Genomic DNA, 24,057 nt, shown 5'->3' with positions numbered 1-24,057 from the left:
AAATTGGAAGACCAATCAGAAAATGAAAATGGGAAAAATATGAACCTGATCCTGATACTTGCACTCACTGCTATCACTCTGAATTAAGCGACTGGTTCCCTGTATTTTACTAGACTTGTCTGCGCAAGTAGTGCAGCAGCAGGCTTAAGGGGTTTTTAAAATAAGTCAATAAATAAATGCTCTTAAGAGTTAACAGGATCACAAAAAGATTCACCAGTGGGAATACAGATTCATAAATATCATACGGAATGATTAATTCTAAGCTGAAGCCAGTCTGGAAGCTGCATCAGTCTGCTGCTGTGCTTCTGGTTTAGCTTGTCACTTCTTTCACAGAATAGATAGATAATTCCTTTATATATCCGGGACAAAATATTCTGCCTAAAGCTCCATGTCATATATCTCATGTGACACCAGGAGTGATAATAGTGCATCTATACTTTCCTTTCTAGTATATAACCCACAGAAGGAATCCAGTAAATTGCTGGGAGTACATAAGGAAAGGAATGGGGTGGAGTGGTATGTCTTGGTTAATAAAGGGGTGGAACATGAAATAGATCTCATGATGAAGAAAGAAGAAATTAATCAGGGACCTTTTATCAGTTCTTCTGCTTTCTGTGATTTCAGTTTTGATTGCCTGTGTATGCTAGACAGCAAGGATTTTTTTATAAATACAACCCATGTGCAAAACGTGTAGTGATGAACCTTCTATTTTCTTAAGTTCTGACAGAAAACTATTTTCTGTTTTGCTCAAGGCATACTATCCTCATAAAATTATCTGCCAGAGGCTTATCTTTCAGGAGAGAAGTAATTAGGTCCTAGCTTCTAATTAGATAAAACCTGCTCAAAATCTTTAACATTGCTTCTCCAACTTCACATAAGCAGGGAATTCAGGAGATTATCTATGCACAATTTTTTTTTTTTTTTTTTTTTTACTTTGAAAGGTGTTAAAATTTTTAAACAGCAACATAAAATGACAGCACGTTAAAAAGGGATAGTACACCTCGGTGCATCTTGAGACATGGAGTATCTCAGAGTAATTTTATATGGGAAGGAGGAATGCTTTCCATTTAATAAGGGGTGCCTGAGAATCCAGCAATCCTCAAGCTTCTGCTCAATTCACAGGACCTAACCTGTCCTTCAGCAAAGTTTGAGGAAGAAAGGAAGATGGTGTGTTAGACAAGCAAAGCCGTGTGGTAAGGCAGGCACATTTTGGTTCTCCCAGCACTCAGACCAGAATAAAAGATAGTGAAGGATACAAAAAAAGTGAAAGTGGGAGTCAGCTTGGCAATAAGGAAAGGGTGTTCTTGGGTTTAGAAGGCATGCCTGGATGGTCAGTTTCACAGGCAGCATTGGCTGCTGCAGGGGCAGCCAAAGTTTCTAATTAAGATTCACTCCTACATTTGCATCAAACCAAGAGCTTTTTCTCCCTTCAGCATCCTGTCACACTTTCCAAAACCCTGAATGTTTACTGCCTAACTCCTAAGTCTTGTCCACCCAATCTCTTTTCCTCCAGGGTGAGAAAACTTGCAGATTTTCAAGTCTGAGATGCACCAGCTGAAGGCAGCATATGAGTCACAGGAAGCCTGAGGGCTGCAGCCAGAGCAGCCAAACCTGACGTGACCCAGCTCTTCACAGTCAGTTGTCCCAGATTGCATCGTCCCCCACTGTTCCCTAGACTGTGGTCTTAACGTAGTCCTTCTCTTGGCAGGTCTCTTCTGAAGGTCTGAGGCCCCTTCCATGCTTGCTCTTGTCTCAGACACAAAGATTGGCCCCAGTCCTTCTGCTATGTGACTGTCCAAATTTTAAACTTCATTAGGAGTTTCCCTGTCTTGTGTCTTAATTTCAAAAGCCATTCAAAATTCAGAGATTTCAGGGAGAAGAGGAATCACCTATCAGCTTAGCATTAGAGGATGCTACAAGTACTAGAGGGAAGGACTAATATAGGGTCATCCAGGAATGGCAACGAAACAGTGGCAGCAGCAAAGACAAAGGAGGACAGTTAAGTGTAGTCCAAGATCAGAAATAAAGGTTTTTGTGGGTAAGGCAAACACACATAGTAGAAGAGTCAAGTCCACAGAGAGAGAGAAGGCAGCAGAAACACCAAAATGTCATGGTCAGAGAGGCAGGTGAAGCCCCAGACAAGCAAATATTCTTGAAAGTGAAAGGGAAAATTACAAAACCAAAGGGCGGAGAGGCTGTGACTAACAATATCAAACTTGGCAAGCACATCATGATAGAAGGAGCCTTCCCTCTCTACTAGGAAGGCATCCACATGTCAATTGTTTTTTACAGTCACATGAGTGCAGTTTCAGTTGGACTCAAGAGGGTGAATGGCAATAAGGAAACATTTTTAGCAAGGTAATGAAGGGAAATAATGATCTGTGTAAACGAGAAGAGTCATGGCAGCATGGTTAGGAAGGAAAAGAGGAAAATGAATGGGAGATTTTAAAGAGGCAGTGGACTTGAAATAAGAAAGACTGTGTCCAGGAAAGGAGGGAGGGCAGGTATGGATCAGGTAGAAAGCAAGACAAAAGTAAGACCATTTCACTAGATCAGCCTCTTTTGGCAAAACCTCTGACTGTGAACTTGAGGACTGGATTTGAATATATTTCAAAAGTGAAAAGAGTCAACTGGGAACATGACTGAGGAATTGAGTTATGGCCAGGGAAATACAGACCTTCTTGCAAGGAAAATACCGGAACCAGAAGCAGTGGGACCATTTAAGCACACAGAAGCTCCTGGAAGCTGTCAGACTTCAACTGATAAAACAATTGTTTTAATCAGAAAGGAAAATAGACCTTAATGCCTATGTTTTCTCAGCTGCAAGCATGTGTTCCTGGCAGTTTTGTTGTTTGAACAGCATGAGGGAGAACTGGCCATTTGCTCTGCTCTGTCCTTGATTTGTTGACAGCTCAGTTAAAGTGTGGCTTCTTTGCAGGATGTTGTCATCGATCTGTCTTAACATAACAGCAGTCCTGTTAATGTCCAATTCCTGCTGAAAATGCTGCATCTTAACCCCAGCCATGTGCTATACACTGGATGAGAATTCACCAAACTCGTGGCATTGGCCAAGGGCAAGGAAATGCAGCACTTTACACCTTCAAAGGATTGTACAAACACAAGTGTGTTATTTTCAAATCCAGTATCCTGTCTCAAATAATTGATACTAACAAGACTTAGAGGCATTGTTCATTTAGGACAGCTTTAGACTTTGAAGGACTGCATTTCCTGCAGTCAGAACTTACCTGTTTAAAGAATTCCTAAGGAAATTAGTGACCCAGAGGAAATTTCCACTTCTCCAAGATAAGTTAGATGTACAAAAGACACCAACAGGAAAAGGAAAAGATCATCATGTGCAGTACAAGAGGGCTACTTACCCATGTTAGAAAAAAAAAATCAGAGACTCAAAAGCCTCATTCAGTATGAACATGATTTCTTGCAAAATACAGCAGAAGCAAACTTGAAGGTGCAAATTCCAAGAAGCACACAATCATATTAGCAATGGGATCATAGCATGTAAGAGTAGCCGGTAAGAGCCACAGGGATGTTGCAGTTGTTGGGAAGTGTGTAACACTGGCAGAATAGTGACTTCAGTGTTTTAACTGAATGAAGGGAGCCACGGTATCATAGCAACTGGCCATGATCTTGCCACTGTACTTGACTAAGTGAGGGCATGTATGAAGATTCATGATGAATTGTCTGTCTCGTTAGCTTTCATGCTGTTGTGGTTTAAGCCCAGATTGAAATTAAGTGCCACACAGCTGCTCACTCACCCGCCTCCTCTCTCCACCCTGCTGCCCTGGTGGAATGGGGAGGAGGATCGAAGTAAAACTTGTATGTTGAGATAGGAACAGTTTAATAATTGAAAATAAAGTAAAATACAATAATAATGATGATAACAAAAAGGAAACAAAAAGTGTGGTCTGTTCAGGTCACCTGTCCCATCTCCATTCCAGTTTCTTTTGCATGCGTCCTCACTGGCAGAGCATGCGACTAGGAGGGAAAAAAGAGTTCTTGACTTCGGATAAACACGACTTAGTGAAAACCTGAATCTGTGTGTTATTAACACCATTCTCTTTCTGAATCCAAAACTCAGCACCGTAACAGCTACTGAGAAGAAATTAACTGTAGCCTAGCTGAAACCAGGACATGTGCCCATGTTGCTTCCTGGTTCATAGTCATGTTTTAGTCATAATAGATCTGGATACATAAAAAAGTTCTATATGAAAGCTAATTTTTTCCCTGTTCTTCATATGTCAGTTACAGTCAAGCAATCTCTGTTAAACAAAAATACAGATTACATAACAAATAGTCTTCCAGTGAGCCAGAGTTCACAATACTGGTGTGTGGCAAAATTGTTCTATTGGACAAGTAAGAAATTAAACCCATTTCCAAACTTGGGAAAATCTTACCTAGTTGTTTTAATTAGGGAAACAAATCAATGATTCCTAACAGTCTGGAAGTCTTGAGAATGAATTGTGGTTAGAAAATGGATGAAAGGTATTCAAGGTATTTTGTATTAAAACTACTCTGGGCAAATCAGTCAGTTTTAAAAAAAAATTTGATACTTAAGACTTTTTTTAGAGCTTTTCAGTGTTAAAACCCATAATTCTACTTACCAGGTGTGTTGGACAGCTTTCTCATGGTATCTGTAAAGAAATATTTTAATTAACATTAAATATGCGTTGGTAGCAGAAAGTTAGGATGGATCCAACCACCAAAAATCATAATGCATGAAATAGAAGTGTACATTTTATGTGCCATAATGAGCATAACCTGGGAGAGGGCAAAGGCCACCCCGTTCCCTGACTTTGCTTCCCATGTCTGTGCAAACAAACAGAAAATATAAGTAGCTTGGACCTGGTGTTTTGACACGGTACAAGAGACACCAGTCACAGCTTTAATGCAGTTCCTGTTAGAAGACAGAGACCTCATAGCTAATTTGTCTGCTTGGAATTGACCATTAGGAAGACACCAGAAGGAGAGATGGCAAATGCAGTAGCAAACTGAGCCTGCCATAAACACCCAAACAGTGCTGCTGATAGACATGTGATCCTCTCTTGCATCTGCACTAAAGAGGAGGGTTAAATCCAACCATTCTCCCCTAAGTTAACCCTCAACAACACATCAGTATGCATGAACATGAGGTGAGTTTACACTGTCAAACTTTTTTAACAGCACTCATTAACCTGTAGATTACATTAGCTGTTTGTTTGAAAAGTGGGACTGTTTTAGACTGTTGACTTGAGGATATAATGCTGTCTCTGTAAATCCATATTCTGTCCTTTACTTCCACTTCAGCAACAGTTGAAGAATGTTAATATGTGAAATGATCATAATATATGAAGAACTTATTTTGGTTTGGTAAATTTGGAAGGTGTTTTCTAAAAATTTAGTTAAAATGTCAGATTTTTTGGGAGAAGAGAGATGCCATGCTTGATTCTGTAAAAAGTTTAATTGAGCACATTGTACTGCAATGCTGCAAAGAGGTGTTAATTAACTCCTCCTGGTTAATGTGGCAGGACTAATCTGACCTACTACTGTGGCCACAAGGGAAGAGGAAATGAATGGCCTGTTCTTCCCAGGCGCTGTTGCTGTTGAGCAGCCTCTGCTCTAGATTTTGTACAAAAGATGAAGGTGCACAGCTTGATTTAAGTGTACCAACTGCATTGGAGAAGAGTAGGAAGTCAGTCTGCTTCCTCTGGAAGTCTGTCAGAAGAAAATACCAGAAGTGGTATGGTGCATTGAAACATGCTAGACCTCCAACCTGCACTGAGGAACTTGTGAAAACCCATCACAGCAGGTGTTGGTTGCAAGTTGTCTGTTAAATCAAAACAAGGATTGCGTGTCTTCACAGCCTTGTGTGTAGAGAGGGTCTCCAAGGCACAACTTCATGTTCTGTACTCCTCCAATGCTATTTATTTGACTGTGTGTCAGCACCTTGCAAAGCCTGGTAGCACAATCCTGCTCTTGTACTGTTCCAGCCAAGTTTGGGTTGCAGGGTTTGTTTCAACCTTAGCACTGTTCAATGTGTTTTTGTCATTCTTGGCAAGGAATGCAGTTGCATTTTCAATGCATTGTGTGTAATGGGTGTTTAATTGCTTACATAATAAATCTTTGCCTTGTTTGTTGCAACAGCTGTAACTGCTGTAAACTGCTTACATGTCTGGATCAGATGATACTGATTGTTTTAAGATTACTGAATCTAAATTTAGGCGCTTTTTTTCCCCTGGTAATGTCTGATGCAGACAAACCTAGAATTCTGATGGGAGGTCATGCAGTCAATTTTCCTTCAGGAGAGGAATTTTCTGTATTGTAAATTCATTGCATGATCTCTAGTATAATTTTTAAATATAACAAGTGCATACAGAACATTTAACCATGGACTAATAAATCACTGTTGCAAAGACATTTTTTCTTTCATAATAAGTTTTAATTTCCCTTTTTTTTTTTAATGCCATACCATTGCCTGCAATTATATTCCTTCCTGATTTATGATAAAGTCTGTTCTTTTTTTGTGGGTGTATATCTCCTTCAGATATTTGCAGTGTACTTTCACACTTCTTTGCTTTCTGCTTAGTCAAGCAATGATCTCCATATTTAGCTTCTAATCTTACCCAAAAATTCAGGCTATTCAATCCCCTCAGAGTTTTTGATGTTCTTTTCAAAACTGCCCCATATTTTCCTAACTTTTTACAATGCCTCTGTGGTAGTGAATGGAACTAAGTCTGGCAGTTCAGGCATCACCAGGGCTGTTTTATGGGTGGTGGTGTTGCCAAAAATCACTTTGGCATCAGTGTCACCTGCCAGGGTAACCTGCTGAGGCAGGTCTGTATGACAGTTGCCAGCCTGGCTGCCCTAACACTGGGAATGTGTCTTTCAATGGATTTTCTTTTGTCAGCTCAGTCCATCTATGGGCTCCCAGGTTTCCTAGACTCCTCCTTCTATCCAGCATGTAATTTAAAAACACATTAGGTTGCTTCTTTCCACAGCAAACTTTTTTTGTGCTGGGTTATGATAATATCAGTGATTTTTGCATGTCCTCAGCGAAGATGGTTGGGCCTGCAGTTGCATTGTCCATGGGTTTGGATGCAGCATTGTGACCTCAGGGAGGGTGCTGGCTTCCAGGCCAGGCTCCACCACTGCTTGCCCTGACACCTTCTTATAGCCTGAGACCTTGCCACCTCAAAGACAGGCACAATTGTAAAATGCCATGAGATTTAAGTTCTAAAAGACAGTACAGAAGCAGATGGTGGTGTTCCAGCTTCCAGTCTGGGACACTGTGCCAGCAGGGTGGGCTGTGTGGCTAAACCAAGAGTGAACAAAGGGGTTTGTCTGCTGTGCTGTTTTATTTGGATGCTCACTTTTCCTGTGCCTGCCACATTTACCTGAGATCATCTTTAGTCTAAGAAATTGCATGTCTACAAAATGGAGAACAACAATCCCAGATTCCAAACCAAGACGGTGGAAGAACAAAAATCAGCTTCAGACCACACTGAGCCACTGGTCTGGTGGGTGTGAGAAAGCTTGTCACTATTCTCATCCCTCCCCTCCTTCTTAGGTGGCATGATGACTGGAGCTCGTGGGATCTCTACACTTCCTTTTAACAATTCTTAGTTTTATTCTGACTCTGTAGCCCCAGGCACAGGTCATCCTTCCTCCCTGCTGGGGAAGCTGGTTTGCTCACAGGCTGCTGCTGTTGTTTGCTCAGCGCAGGGGTTCTGACTTCAATAACCTTCACACTCTACACACATTTCCAAAGACAGTCACGGTGCTGTGTAAATCGTACTTGTGTTTTCTATGCATGCACCTTTATTAAATTTAGAACCTTCTGTTTTGCTCTGAGCACTTGATAAAGTCCATGCATGTCTTCATAATAAAGTGGGTGACAGACATGGCAGAGTGATTTTGGTCTTTCCTTACTCGTATATATTCACACACATCTTTTATTAGTTGCAGTTATTATTTTTAGTTATTATTTTTACTTATATTTTATTTATAATTTAGTATTATTATATTTAGTTATTATTTTTAGACTTGATAGGATAAATCTTACTTGAAAATTCTTGGCTAAATGACACTGTTACATAAAATAACCGCCTGCATGGTGCTGAGCTTTGTGCTACTGAACTGAACACCTCCTCCAGCCCAGGGTCAGATTTTGCAACTCATCTGTAGCAATGAAAGCAAAAAATAGTTTTTAGGTTCCTGGAATTAGTGTATCTTCCTGTTAGATCATTTTCAGCAGAATCAAATAACATCCAAGTTTTCTGTGACCCGTAACTATCACAGGGGATCCGATGCTGGTCAGCACCGATGTGCCGCGACCTTCCTAGAGAGCATCCTGCAAAGAACAGCTCTTCCAGGGGCGGTGGCAGGCCTCCCTGGGCAGCAGGGGATTCCAGCAAGTGTAGCAACTTCTCTACTACAAGTGATATCAGCTCTTTGTGAAATCACCCAAGGCAAACTCGGGGACAGAGAGGCAGGAGCCCCGTTTGGCAATTTCACGGACGTGGCTTTTATTGCCCAGCAGCCCCTGTAAAGGGAAGGCCAGGGACAAAGACTCCCTCCTGAGGGGCAGAAACAGGGGCTTTTTCTGGGAAAGGCAGGGGGTGGAGTAGAAACCAATTAGCCCGCCGGGTACAGGCTATTAGCATAGAGAAACAAGGCATGCTGGGGGTGGTTCACTTTGTCACCATGACCCAGAGGAAGGTTGCTTATCTCTGGGGAGAGTCTGTTTGCTCTCAGGTCTCTCTTCTCCTCGGGATTGCAGAGGGCTCTTGTGCCAAGGGCTCACAGCCCTCCACACGTAACAACAGGAGTTTTTTTCATTTTAATAGTTGTTGTTTGGGAATATAGTTTAATTGTACAAAATGGTGTTTTGTGGCAGATAAAGCTTATTTTCCAGGTCCCTTTCTTAACCTGAAGGAACCTTTTTTTTTAAAAATGCGTCTGATCTTGGCAGCTATAAAAATGCTTCCTTTTAATCAATATTTGTGTCTTAATGTATTTCGTAGGTCATATTTTGTAAAAAACAGTATTGAAACTCTTCCTCAGACTGTAGGAATCAGGCACCACGTTGTCTCATTATGTGTTCCTGATTCTAGGCACCATTGTTGTCCAGCCATCAATCATATAAATGAAGCCTAAATGCAAGCTCTTCCAGGATCAGACCCTCTGATAAGGAAGTCTGTGTATCCAGAATTGTCAGTAGAGACTTTTCAACAGGGTGGATATGAGCCAAGGCATAGGCACAAGGTTGTTTGCACGATTCACATTTTTAGCATGGCTAGTTTGGAGCCAGCACAGGCCTCGGGCTGTTTCCAGTGTGCAGTTTGTTGTGGCCATTCTGTTTTGCAGGGTAATAGTTGTGTCTGAAGACATGAGTCATGCTGTATCTGATCACTCTCTACCTCATTATACCACTTAACTTAGATGTAGTCCAAAAGTTCTTACATGGAGGTTGTCTTTTCTTTCATTTTCTCATCTCTCCTCACAACACTGTGAGTGACAGAGATAATGGCATTTGTGAGCCCTGGGATTCATTGTTTGCAGGCTTATGGGTAAGTTTGAAAAAGAATTTTATCTTTGAGGAAAGAAAAATGAAAATAACAAAAAAACCCTGAAACTTGAGAAAACAGCTTAGAAAGTATGAGGCTAATTTTTCCACTGCTGTAGGGCAGCATAAAATAAACCACCTTGGGACCGCAAAAATTTATCTCACACCAAGGTCTGGCCAATAAACTTGAAACCAAAAAAAAAATTCTTGAAAGAACCTGGGCACCATGAGGACAAGTAGTCTGACTGCTCTGTGTGGTTTGTGTTGAATGCTGAAGAAGCCGCTAGTGATGGAAATAAGCTGCTGAAAACTTTGCTTTCTCTACACGTAAAGAGAAATTGGGAATGCTGTGTAGGTATGGGGAGCTAAACCAAACACAAAGCAATTGCTGTTTTTTACAGATGAGCTGAAACTTTTGTGCCTGACTGGAAATGAGATCCTATTTCAGAATGTGCATTGTATTTACATGTGTGTATTAGCTCTGAGCTGCCTGTCCTCTCAGCAGGCGCGGTGTACACAAAGTCTTGTGTGCTTATCTTGCGCTGATGGTTAGGAAAGAACCTGGATGTATCAGTCATGTTCTTATTCAGGCCTTCCACCTCTTTTTGCATATGCATGAGTTTATACAGAAAAATTGGCATTATTAAACTCTGAAGAGAGAGCAAAAAAACCAACTCAGAGGAGATAATGTAAGGCAGCGGAAAATAGGACACTCTGCTCTCTATACACATAATTTATCTCCATCAGAAATATGTGAAAGTAAACACTGTTTTCCCACCTTAGCAGCAACTTTGTCTGCTGACAGTGCTAGCTCAGTGCTGGTTCAGGTACATTTTCCAGGTGCATTAAGGGATAGATTAAAAGCAGAGACAACAAGCTTGTAATATCACCTGCTGAAATCTGGAGTCTTGCATGGGTGCTGGCCTACTGCTGGTGCAGTGGCTGCCCAGAAGGGCTGGTATTCCTGGACAGGGATGAACAGGGTGGCCAGGAGGGCTGTACTAAAAACCAGCAGTGGAAACTAAACACAGCAGTGCGTTTGGTACTTTAAAAATGCTGTCTGGTGTTCAGGAAAGACTCAGAGTTTTTGAACCACAGAGCAAAGTGTCTCTGCCAGAGTGTGTGAGAGCACTCTCCCTGTGTTTTCTCCTCATAAGCCTGCATTGCTGATGGAGGTGGGCTGCCAAAAAATCTGGCCTGCGCAGACCAGCATTGCAAGGCCAGGATGTTTGGTGTTAGCTTGGTGTCTCCATAGATGGGGTATGTACCTACTTCCTGCAATTTTATCAATACTGATACCACACCCACATAGGTTAAACCTGGCTTTGCCTGTTATCTGGAGAATACCATCATCAGTTTCCAGAAGAGCTGCTTGCGCACACAAACGTCACGTTTTTTCTGACCATAACCCTGTTCTGCATTCATGGGAAGGTAGTGAAGACATGCAAATGCTCACACAAGCCTGCCAGTGAGGAGAGGCCCCACCTGTGCCTGTGGCCCCCTGGGAGGTGGTAATTTGTGGTCATGTGGCATCCTCTTGGTGATTTGTGGTAGTGGGTGTCCCCTTGGTATGGGGAGATCATCTCCTTGTGCCCTGGGGAAGATCTGTTTGTGCAGGTGTAAGTCACCCTCCATGCTGTGCCACTGTGTCACATTTCAGAATAATTTCTTGGGGTTTTATCTTTGTTCCATAAAGGCTCTTGGTACCAGTTCCTTTCTGAGTCCATGTGTGCCATCAGATGGAGTTTATGGCTTGTACCTTTTTCTCCACTTACATTCTTTTAAGTGAAAGCTTGTTTTTCTTACCTGCCACTGCTTCTGACCTCTGGTAGTCCTACCATATTTCTTTGTATTAAATGATGTTTACAACTTCTTTTTATTTTTTTTCCAGCTTCAATTCTCTGTGACATTTTCCAGGTCATTAGTATAAAACTGAATTAAACTGCTTGTCTTGATTTTCACTGCTTGAAAATACTTAGCCTATTATAATTCTACAGCCATCCTTAGTCTATTTGGTTATGCTTGTATTTAGTCAGAATTCAAATAAAATATGTCATGCACTAATCGTGGCCCAGTACACACCTTTCTGGTCCTGAGATTATGGCCTCAGTTTGGTGTTTAGAAGGATTTTCAAGGCCATTTTTTGGTAAGCTGATCCCAAAACTGATAACATGGTTTAGTTAGATTGTTTACAGAAAGGTGGCAAATGTGTTTTTTACCTGGTCTTTATTCATGGTGTCACTTACAATTGGTGTTTGTAAAATAATGCATAAGAGAAATGAGAAGCATAACTGCTCCTAAGGTACTTGTATTTAGCTTTAACAGCAGTGGTGTTTCTGAGGAGTAGATCTGGGTCTGGAAGTTCAGTTGGAATACTTTGGTTTTTTGCTTAATTTAGCTGTTCGATGAAATTCAAGTTAAACTATATCCCCAATAAGCAGTATCCTGTGCTGTGTGCAGTAAATCGACTGCTTTTGATCACATCAAAAACCTGGAAAAGCGAAGAGAAAATGGTTCTTTTATTCTTCAAAGATTAGGCATCCTTGCTATTTTTATGATTATTGAACATCTTAGAAAGCTTGGATAGCAGTCTTTTTTTGTTGTCCTAGAAAATGCAATGCCTTCCAGTCAAAGCAGGAGGGTGAACAAATTGCTTTGTTTTGCATTATCTGTGAAACACAACACATGCTCCTGCTGCATGCTTACTGCAGAATTAAACAGCATCCTCTGTCAGAGAGCTCAAAAACAAATGGAAGGCCCAAAAAATCAATAGGCTGGGATTGCTGCTAGGGTAGCTAATATCCCTTACCAGTACCCTTCTACATTGTGTCCTCAGCTTTAGAATTAAATTTGCTTAGCTGCATTAGAGTTTTTCGTTATTACTATTATTGCTTCCATGTTTCTCCCAAATCACGTCTGAAAATCTAAATGTGCATGTCGGAGCACTTAGCAGATTCTCCTGGTAGAACAATGGAAAACTTGGAATATTAAATTAAATTACACTGTATTTGTTAATATTTTTTTTCTCTGATTATGGACCGTGTTTAAATCTATAAAGTATGTGTAGAACTCAAGTGGAAAGAAGTCAGAAAATTAATACCTTGTTCCTAGGAGGTTTTCTCTCAATAATATTTTTCCTTCTATCCCTAGTACTGGGGCCTTTCAGTACATTCCCATTTGGTATGAGTCACACCAAGAAGGAGGACCTGAAATAACCAGCTGTCACTGCCTTCTGTTAACTCTGAAAGAGTTTTTTGCCCACCTGGACACTGCCGGGCAAGTGAAGTATCAGCTTCTTCAGTTTTGCTCAGGGCAGAGTCACCTATTACCAGGGAGGCTGCTTCCAAAACCCTGCCAGTCAGCATGGCAGAAGTTCACCGAAGTCCTCACAAGGGCACTAGACACTGACCTGACAGCAAGTTTTTGGCCCATGGGATCACGCTTCCCAAGCTCTTTTCCACCTGACAGCCCTGGACACCACTTTGATGTGCAGCATCACCCTGATCAGGACCCCTCTGGATGTTTGTTCCCTGCTGCCCTGGCAGAGCCAGCATGGGGTATCACAGGGGGACCAGAAAGCCCTGCAAAAGGGGATGCCACCATGGCCCAGATGTGCTCAGACATGGACCCAAGGTGAGCAAGGAGCCCAGTTGCCTTCAGAACTCTCCACTGTTGCTGCCAAAGGATGGGCACTGCAGACCGTAAGGCACGAAGAGTCACTTCTGAAAGCAGGTCTCCTTTATACGCAACAGGAGTAGAAAGGGAATAGGGAGCAGATGCAGTGAAAGCTTAATGCACCTGGATTGCATCCCTGGATTGCAGTAAGGTGAGCCAGGGCTCACGTGGAGACGGTGAATGCAGTGGCAGCCTAAAGCATCAATGACAGGAGAGTGGCCAGGGCACCTTCACACTTGTAAGTCCGACCTAGAACGCTTGCAGGGCACTTGTCAGTAAAAAAGGTGGTTAAGGATGCAGGAAACCAGAAAAAAACTCCACATCTCTTTATCAAAGAAACTCTTTCCAGACTGAAGGATAGCCTGGAATGGAAGGAAATGCTGTCCAGCAAGTATAGTTGCGCTTCAGAGGAACATCTCACCCAATGTCATGCAGGAAACAGTCCCTTGTGCTGGAGAGGATGGCATGAGGCAGTCAAAGGGAAGGCAGTGTCTTGTAACGCAGAAGGGAGTATCCAGCCAGGGACAGCTCGCTAATGGGAGTTTCTGAAAGATTGGTCTTATGGTCAGTTTTATTTCTGGGACGTCTTAGGGACCAAAGTACAACCTGCAGAATAGCATTTTAATGGCTTTTACAGCACACACAGTGCTGAAGTGCATTGCTCGTGAATGGGAAAATCAGAGTATCAGAGAGGCAAGCTGGATGACCTTGAGCAGCACAGAACTGATTTTCAGTGAAATGGAATGGCCCAAAAATGAGCAAAGAGGTCACTCATGTAGAGATTAATAGCAAAAGTATTTGCTGTTAAATGGCATCTCACTGGTTAGTGAAGAGGGGAAAAGAAAATTTCTCAGTGTACTAGGCATGTGACCAATGAGGCTGTAGTTGCATCTTTTCTGGAATACTTTGTACAGTTCTGGTCTCCGTGGTACAGAGCGACCACATTTTTCTTGGACTGAGTTCAGGGACAATGGAGGAGAAAGGACATTTCTTACTAAGGGCCAAGACAACTTGGCTTGCTTAGTGTAATAAAACGGATGGTGAGAGGAGATATAACATCTCTTCAGAATTACTGCAGGAAGCAAACTTGGGAGGGGAAGAAAAGGATAAAGCTGGTACTTACATAAGTGGAATAAAGATAAATTTAGCTTAGAAACAGCCAACCAGTCTGAGCTATTTGGAAGAGACAGCCTGGGAGAGCCTTTCAAATTTTGTGTCCTGGTGTTTAATTGCAGAATCAAAATTTGCTATTCAGATAAAAATGGCAAAGGAGGAATTGCAGAATATTTACAGTGAATGTTAGTTGATTCGTATTTTGTTTACAATTGCTTAACTGCAGTATGCGGCAGATTAGCTATTAGCAAATCCCTTGTACATGGAGATATGAGGACTCTGTGATAAATGGAAAAAATAAAGGTAATGCACAATTTGCACAGCATGGTAATGAAGTCCTGCACACTTTCTTTTGGGTATGTGTAGCAAACAGGATGCTCATGGGCATGATAGTGCCAGATGACATCTGATTTTTCAAAGGCATAACTATTGTCTCATTTGAACAAGTACTATGTGACCTTTTAGACAGATCATTTAAGTCAGTGTCTTGGACATTCTTCCAGTATGCACCCAGCAATGCCTATTTCCAGAGCTAGGTGAAGGATGAAGAGGAGTGTTGATGAAACATAACTGTTATTAAATATATTCTTCTGCTTCATTTTTACTTCAGCTTTTCATAAATAAGTGCAACAAACTGCAGTTAACCTAAGTCATTATTACAGCCTTAAACTTTTAAAATTTTAAGTATCTTATCTTTCCTGTTCATTTATAGCTAGTAAATGTGTCAGAAAAAATCAGGAGGGATTTTAAATGTCGCCTTGCACTAGTATTAACTTCACTGATAAGGTTGTGGCTACTGATATGTAGTGGCAACTGGGCTTCAGAAACTCAATTTATGTCTTTCTTAGGGGGTAGGAATCACACTACTACATTTGAGATCAGACAGTTTGGTGGCCAGCTGACCTTTTTTTACTGACTTTAAAATACTGTTGTCATGGATGGCCTGCCTTTATGGGACTGCATCAAAAAATAGAGAAGACAATTCAGTATGATTAAAGTTATTTGTTAATTTCTTAGCTGTTTCAGTAATAGCTGGAATTAGTGGTAAAATTTGCTCGTACTTCCAGTTTGGATATTGCTGCCTCCACATCTCAGCTACCTGGATTCGTTAATGCTTGCACTACCAAATGAAAGACATTGGTAATAGGCTCTTTTAGCAGAGTATAGATTATTATCTGGAGAGACAAGGTCAAGTCACGTCTAACCTTCTTGAAGGACACTGGCCTCCACTGATTGTTTCATTACAAGGCATCATTCCCAGATTACGAACCATCATTGGTGCACACTTTCCAAATTCAGTAATCTTTATTTTAACGTCTGGTCACCAGAGCTGAACAGAGCAGTGGTTTGACCATTACTGTAAGAAAAATGCAGCCTCTGGCTTCCTAGTGAGTAGTCTGCTGTAGGTATCTTTCAGCATCCTTAGTAGAAGTGTTAATAAATACTATTCTGATACCAAATTAAAACCTAGCAATGTGACAAAATGAAAGTATGGTACAAGAAAAAGATATTTCAAAGGGTAAATCTATATGCTTATATTTATAGAAATTGGAGTGTACTAAAATGCTACATGAGAAATTAAATTTAATCAGTTGAAGTGTACAACCTTGAGTATGTATCACAGCATTTTTTTGAATGGAACTGTGATTTTTCTTTTGCCTCTAACTTACATAGCACCATTTCTGTTATACGGCATGTTCTGAGTTTGGAGTTTATTTGCTTGAAATCTGTGTCACTTTGTATAGGAAATGTAATGCCTATAAATTCAATTGTTAGCGAAAATATAGATACTATTGCTTGTGGCAGAAAAAAAAAGAAGGAAAGATTTACAGGTGATTATAATTTGTTATTACTATATACAAATACAAGTTTATCTGCTTATCAGCTACCTGTCTGCACATAACTGAATGCAATAGATACATGTTGACCGTTGTTCAACAATGGGTACAATTGAGTTTCTGTTTATTAATCTAAATGTTAGGATAATTTTGTCTCTTTTTTCTTTGAGATCTACCCTAATTTTTCCTTAGAGACCTTCTTCCATTGTCCTTTGTCCCTAATTCTTACATTCCAGGGAGGGCTCACACCTTCTTTTTGTTTTTGTACTGGACCTCTTTGAACATGCCCCATTTCACCCATGATTCGTTTGTGCAGGATCTACTGTGTTCTTCAGTGGATCTCTTAGTCCCATTCTTCTGTAAATTTCTGGAAAACACTTCTCTTTCGGATCATTTATAGTCTAAATACCACAAATGGGGTGACAACAGGCAGAGCCCAACACTTCAGCTTCTCTGCCTTAATTTTTTCTTAGTTTACTTCATTCTTTCCCTTTCTCATGCTTACTTTCCCCAAGATCATGCCTGCATTTTGACCCTTTCTCCCTCACTTCTCCTCTGAGTAGAAGGGCACAGTAGAGAAGGTGGCTCCTTTAGGACAGGACCTTATTGAACCAGCAGGCCCTAAGCATCAGTCAGGGGTGCTGCCTGGACTCTCTTAATCGCAACTCTTTTGAGAACCTTTCCCACACACTGAAGTGGAGAGCATCACCTCAGCTTTCATTAGCAATATTTTGGAGTTGTTTTGTCAGATAAACAATTTTTTACCAAATCTAATCCAATCACCCTATAAACCTACAGATTAAGAAAAAGAGTGGAGAGAGAAGCTTACAGAGATATGGGGCTTCTTTGCACTGGAGAGAGCTGTCAGTGTCCTGTGCCAGTCCTGTGGTGGTTATTGCCTATCCCAGGAATCCTTCCTCACAGTAGTCATGCACCAAGATGGCAAAAAACTAACCTACAGTGATAACCTATGTGAAGAAGTGAAGAATCACAGTGCTTCTTGCTTTTAATTTGAGGACCAGGCAGTAACTCAGCATAGCTGGGAGGACTCGCATGTTTTGCCATGTGGGTGGTACAACAAAGTGAGTCATGACAACATGCTTCTTCTCAAACTGGTGAGCTTCCCAGCCACATCCCAGAGGTTTTCCTGATGCCTCTCTGTTCCTACTGACCCTGCCAAGCCCCATGGCTTCAACACAGCAGAGCCTGTGCTGCTGCAGGTCATGGACCCCCAGGCTGCAAATCATCTTCCTCAGAAACCAGTGCTATCTGGCTATGCAGTTGCATGGATCATTAATAGCTGTGATTTTGCATCATGGTCTCCACTTGTGAAAGTCCTGGGTGAAACACGGATTATTCCCTGCAACTCCTTGTCACTTATTGGTGATCAGTGGTGGGAGACAGGCTATAAAGTCAGTCTGCAAAGGAGAGAGTAGCTTTTCTTTGTCTGAAACAGAGCCAAGAACAATATATCAATGTCCATACATATTTAACTCAGAGGACTGATTCAGGATTTGTCTTGCTGAGGTGTAGTTTTGGAAGTTGATGCTTGGAAGTCATTTTTCTTCACTAAATGTAGCTGCTATCAGAAGGTGATTGGTAGTCCTGTTGTTTTGCCTGTATTTTTGCTGCTTGTAGAACAGCTTATTCAATGCTTTCCTGAAGTCTCTGGTAAAGTTTTTATGTTACCATGACAAAAATACAAAAATTGAAACACTGTTGTCAAGGTGATGTATCCAAATTATTTCCACCTTGTTGTTCAGGATTCAGTTATAAAAGATGTGAAAATTTTGGTGTTTTTTTAAATGTTTTAACTAAAAGTTCTAATATGTTTTTAAGTAATGAAGAAACAACAGCCAAAGAACAGCCAAAGCAATCATCATAGACAAATTCACATGAACGAGGTAGTATGAATTGAATAGATAGCACTGAAAATAGATTTGTCCTTCAGCCTCTGCTAGGGGCAATGGTGAGAAAGTAGGAGAGGGTTTTGTAATGATGAGAACCACTTTGATATTATTATTTGAAATAGCTGCAAGCAGAAACCGTAGATAATAATAATTTCCAAACTGTAGAGGTTGAAAGCACCAAGGAGCCAAGAATGACTGCAGCTGCCTTGAGTGGTAGTGGAACAAAGCCATAGAGTTGTGAATAGTTTATGCAGATTGAATATAATCAGAGTCAAAATGTGCAGTCATCAGGTTTGGGATCCAAGAAGCAGGTGGTACACGTGTTTATATCAGGATTTTGGAGGGGTTTCCTGGCATGAACCAACTCAAAGAATCACAGACTAAAGAAACAGTTTTGATATCCATGTTTAGATAAAACAAGTGGACCATCCCTTTGAACACAAGACTACAGTCTTCTCAAAACATCCAGTGAAGCAAATTGTTTCTGTTTTAAAATAATGCTTTAGAACTCAGTGCCACTTTTTTTCCTGGAAGTGCTAAATAGAAGCTAATGACAGAGAGGAAATTATTTCCAAGTTTTGCAACTGGCAGCCTTTACCAGAGGATTCGTGAGCTTTTCAAATACATATTTATTTAATTTAAATTGTGGCTTGTCAAGAACTGGGCAACCAAATGTGTAGACAGTGTGGCCAAGGTAGGCATATTCAGAATTATATATGACCTGATTATAGCATTTGCAGATTTCTTTACTGTTTTTAAGAAAAAAAATCTGCATTCAAAATTTCACCAGTGTTTTGCTTCTGTATTCTTAGCAGAAAATGATCACATAATTATTAATGTTTTAATTGCCGTGCAGCTTCAGTGGTCTCTTAGTGATGGGGTTTCTTAATTTCTGCTAATCTTAAATACTGAAGAAGAAGAAACAGTAACAGTATTGAATAAACAATCTTGTGACTTTTGAGGCATTTAAATATTTTTCTATAGCAAATGAAAAACATTAAAAAGCCAAGTATATTGATTCTGGATCTGAAAGCAGCTCTGTTCCTTCTTGACTAAAGAAAAATTTTATTGGTGAATTAGCAGATTATGAGATCAATTTTCTGTTTTCCATTCCTAAGAAATAATTTAATATATGCATATATGTATGGTCCAATCCAGGATCAAGTCTAGGAAGCATCAGCTGTGCAGTTTCCCTTCCATTTTCTCTTTCCCTTGCCAGCTTAAAAAAAGCTTATCAAGTACTGAGTCGCTATGAAATTGTGAGCCAAGGCATTGATCCATCTTCCTTAAACTTTTTCATTATAAATTATATTATTAGAAATTAAAATCTCGGTATGCTGTCACTTCAGTCCACTTTCCTTACCTGCATATTCATTCTGATCATTAGCTATTCACTGCATGTGTGTGTTTAATAACCATTCTGTAATGCTGCCTTTTTTTTCCATTTTTCACAGTTTAGTTCTTCCAGTTGAAAATGAGTGAAGCTGCCAAAAGATTAAAGAAATGGGTTCTTCTTTATTTAAGTAGTGGTTGTTCATCACTGGTCAGATAAGTGGATTAGAATTTAGGTGACCACATGTCAGCTACAGTTTTGACATCTGTATCTAAGCTCATCCTCCCAAGTTCCCTTTATAGAGATAATGGAGACCAAAAAATGCATTTTTAGGGTGCACTGTCATCCCAAGTTAAGCTTCTAAAACAGATCAGATGATTTGCACCCTGGAAATGCCAGGTTTAGTTGACTGTAAATGGAAACAAGACAAACTAGCTTAAATGTTGGCTTTGTAGATGTCCAAAGATCGATGATATGAATCCCATCCCAGTGCTCAAATTAATAATAAATGCCCAGAGATTCTGTGCAATGACACTGTTAATGGGAATGTACAGTGGCTGTGCTTTTTGATGTGAAGGACACAGTGCAGTGATGATCATGTACTGTTCAGCACAAGCACCAAAAGCAGTACAGTCATGTTAGGACTACTTTTCAAATGGATTAGATTACCCTGCTTTTCACCTTGACTAAGTAGTACCAAGGAATTAGCATGTTCACATTCTTTCCAACAGATCAGTTTGGCAACTGCATTAATAATCTGACTGTTGAAATAGAGAGATGGTGTTTAATATTTATATTGGCAGATGAATGTAGTATCCTTGACCAGATTAGGTCCTACTATGCAAAGCAGTATATATCAGATTGGTATTATTATTATTGTTGTTGTTGTTGTTAATAATAACAATAATATTAACAACAATAATAATATTCACCCATTCTTGTTCAAGCAAGCTCACAAGGAGTTTATAAACATTGAAAAGGGAGGAACCTGAATGGAAGTAGCTTTATTTAGGAGTGACTCATGGCAAGGGACTTCTGCCTTAAAAAGAGTTAGAAAAAGTAACAGATGTTGAATGCTGAAACATTTTGTAGAGTCTGTAGTTAATTTAGGATATTGCCGTAATGGTGATTTTTCCTGTGTGTTTTTCCCCCTTAGGATGATTTCCAGCACGCAGCCTCAGAAACCAACTGGGAGTCAGTCACAAGCTCTGTCTCAGTAAGTAATTTCTCACTGTTTTGCCCATGGATGGATTGGTAGGGTGGCTTGAATCCAACTCAATAAAATGGCACTTGCACAGAGAAACCTCTTTCACCTTTGAAAGAGGATGAATAAAGTGTTTATCCAACTCATACTGGAGTGAAACTATGTTTTTAGGGATAAAAGATTCAGGATATGCCATTAGCTGTTGTAAACACACAAGACAGCCATTGGGAAACATTTCTTGCTTTCAAACTAATCCTGCCAGTATGAAAATACAAGATACAAACTTAAAAATTTTAATGATAGAGTGTCTTTACCTACATGGAAGACTATACATAAAACAGGCTGGCAGGAAAATGTGTCTAGCCTTTCATTGTCAATACTGAGAAATTCTTTTTAAGTGTTTCCAATAAAATATTATATATGAAGTCAGATATAGTTACTCTGTATTCAGCAGTGAATTGCAACTTGGAAGAAAAATTAAGGAAAAAAAAAAAAGAAGAGTAATCCAGTGTGAAATTTTATTTTTTTCTTCATTACATTTGATCCGTGTCATTGGCAAAAAATGTGTCTTCTCTTTTCATTTCCCAGTGCTGGGGAATGGCATAGTAGCATGAGAATTCATAATATGGGCAGTCCTCTTCTGTGTGCTTTGCTGCCTGCTCTGCACCGCGTCACAGCTCTTGTTAACTCCTCTTAAAACACATGAGATGGGGATAAGTGCTTAAAGCAGACTTTACACCAGTGTCTGGAGCATTCATGGAAGAGAGCTTAGTGATAGCACCTTTGCTACAGTAGCTACCAGGAGTATCTGGTGAAGGAACATTAAATAAAATATGGGTAAATTCTACTGATCAGGGTTCAATCAAGGCAGCAAGTAGAGAGAAAATTCTGTGCTGCCAAAATTAGAAGATATTAAGCCAATCACACTTGTGTTTACTGTTGAATTTGCAAATGGCACTTGCCTTTCATGATACAATTCACTGATTGCCTGGAACCAACTGTGCTGAAAGTCTTGAGGAGTGATGTTAGCAGGGCTGAGATCTACTGGATGTGCCAAGCAGGAGATGCTAGAGCAGTTTTACTAAAAGATATTAATTCATTTTTCATTCTAATATGGGCTTGGGAAAAAAAAAATCAATGTGATGGAATATTTTGTTTAAAAATATGGTAGGCTGATGTTTGAAAAAGTAAGCCTAGGGCTCCCTCATCAGGTAACTATGTAAATCAGACTAAGCATATGGTAAACGCCATGTTAGTTAACATCCTTAACATCATAAAATGCACAATATACCAAACAATAACCCAGTGTCCTTTTCATATTGAAAAATTAAGTTCATCTTTTGCATCCTTTTTTTTCTGAAAAATTGTTTTTAATGTGTTCATTACAGCTAAGGAAGTTCAATACAAATATTACAGGTATCAAGCTGATGCCCAAGGTCACATGGGAACCTACAGCTAAACCAGAAGCAGAACCTCAGTTTCATTGGTTTTCCCATGCCATTCCCTATCTAATAAAATATACTTTCTCCAGCACATTGCACATTGCACCCACAAGTCCTTTTTATCCTCAGAGAAAATAAGGTTGGGAGATTGAGCAATTTTTTACAAAGGCACCAAGGAGAATGTCTGAGGACATCCAAGTTCTTCAGCAGAGAAAGATTCAGGGATTCTGTTAAGGTTTTGAGAGGCAGAAGGACAAACTCAGACCTGTCAGTGTTGGACAAGATGACATACAATTCTGCTGATGCTCATGGCAGGTCTAAGTTTCTTCTCTCAAGCCCACAGGTAACCCAAGGACTCATTTTAGGACCTCGACACATTACAGCTCGCAGAATTTTAGAGTGAGAAAATTCTTTCTTCCATGTCTAAGGTCATATTACAGAGTTATATTTTGTTTTGGTTTTTTGTTTGGGTTTTTTCTCAGAAAGTTAAAACAAATGCTTCTTTCCTTAACCCATCGTGGCAAACCCAGAAAAAAAAAAAAGAAAAAATCCACTCCTTATAAGGTTAGTCTCCATTATATGTAAAGTAATTTTATGAACAACAAAAAAACTGTGATGCACATTGAATTGCCTGTCAGGCTCACAATAGAGATAGGAAAGTGAAAAGAATGAGCGAACAGAAATTAAGGGCAAGAGCACATACCAAAAAAAGATACCTTTGTGTTCCAGTAATTGAAAAATTTATTCAGTGCTTTCAAGAAATGCAGAGGAGGTACATAATATGGAAAATCTTTGCTCTTCATTACTTCTTACATTTCACTCTTCCTCTTGCCCCCTCTTTGGATGTGATCTCAGAAGTCAGATTACGACGAGCACAAACTCTCCTAAAGCCAGCGCCTCATTCTTGGCAGGACAAAAGAGAGGCAGTTGGGTTGGCGGCTTTAAAGTTGCTTTTGGGCCTGTCACATGATGTTGCTGCCAGGAGGCTATCTGAGCTCTTGAAATAATTCCTCTTGATTTGGCTGTCACTGAGAAAGAGTTAAGCTTTCTTCAGTGTTTGAATGAGGCTGCACAAATCTCTTGAGTAGGAGCTTTTATATGAAAAGAAAATGGGGAATCCCAGCTGCCTGTATGAGTGTGAAATGCCCTGCATATTCACAGCCTGACCTCCACTTCTGTAATGAAATGTACAGTTGAACATATGGAATTAAAAACTCCTGCATTAAGCCACACACCTGTGGCCTGATTTTTATGCTCCTGTTTTTTCAGCATCCTTGCACTCTCTCCATCGCTTTTGAAAGGCAGTCAGGGTCTGATCTTTCCCTGCTGATTGCCATCAGCTCCACCAAGCTCTCCTCAGTAATAAAGTAGCATTTGGGTGCCTTTTCCTTTTGTAACCTCTGTGCCTGTGTTAGCACGCTGCATGACGCTGGCTGCACCATTGCTTTAGATAGCAATGCTGTGTTCACTTTGCTGGTGTGAGCTCTTCCACTCTTGGGACTTCCATCTCTCTGACAGTCTCTATTCCAAGCCACTTTGAAGTCAGGCGAGAGGCTTTGAGGTATGCCTTCCTTTTTAAGGGGTCATGAATTTTTACAGGGCTCTGCACTGTTCTTAGCACTGCACTAGAGAGGCACTGCAGTCACAAATGGGCCATCTGAAACGTCTTAGGGCTATTGGTGGTAAGCAGTAAAGCATAGCTATGCTTTCTTGACTGCACTATTGTTTGTGTTTGCTGTTTCTTCTCTTTCTGAATTTTAATAATTTGGACTGTCCATATTTTCAGCAAACATATGCAGGAAAATGTCGAGGATTGTTACTTATGTGATATAGCTTACCATTAGAGACAAGTGTTTAATTTTAAAAGATATATATGCTGTAAAACTATTATAGTAGGAATTGAAGGGCACAATCCTGCAAACGAGTGAGTGAATTTACTCACATGAGTTGACCCTCCCATTACGACCCAACTGAGTGAAGTTA

General features: G+C 40.3%; 1 protein-coding gene across 4 annotated transcripts in view; it reads left to right on the top strand.

Moving 5' to 3' along the window:
• PDGFD (platelet derived growth factor D) overlaps nt 1-24,057 on the top strand; it is a 143,767-nt gene that overhangs the window by 89,840 nt on the left and 29,870 nt on the right. For all 4 annotated transcript variants that reach the window (XM_042023804.1, XM_042023802.1, XM_042023803.1 and 1 more), the window contains one exon: nt 20,585-20,644. In XM_042023804.1, the coding sequence (XP_041879738.1) occupies nt 20,585-20,644 (60 nt within the window). The remainder of the gene's footprint in view (nt 1-20,584; nt 20,645-24,057) is intronic.

This window comes from Corvus kubaryi, unplaced genomic scaffold, assembly GCF_017639235.1.
Source record: "Corvus kubaryi isolate FWS band 111438036 unplaced genomic scaffold, C.kubaryi_AGA036_p1.0 37256, whole genome shotgun sequence".
Taxonomy (NCBI): domain Eukaryota; kingdom Metazoa; phylum Chordata; class Aves; order Passeriformes; family Corvidae; genus Corvus; species Corvus kubaryi.
The sequence above is the reverse complement of the archived record's forward strand: the minus strand, read 5'-3'. Positions and strand labels throughout refer to the sequence as shown.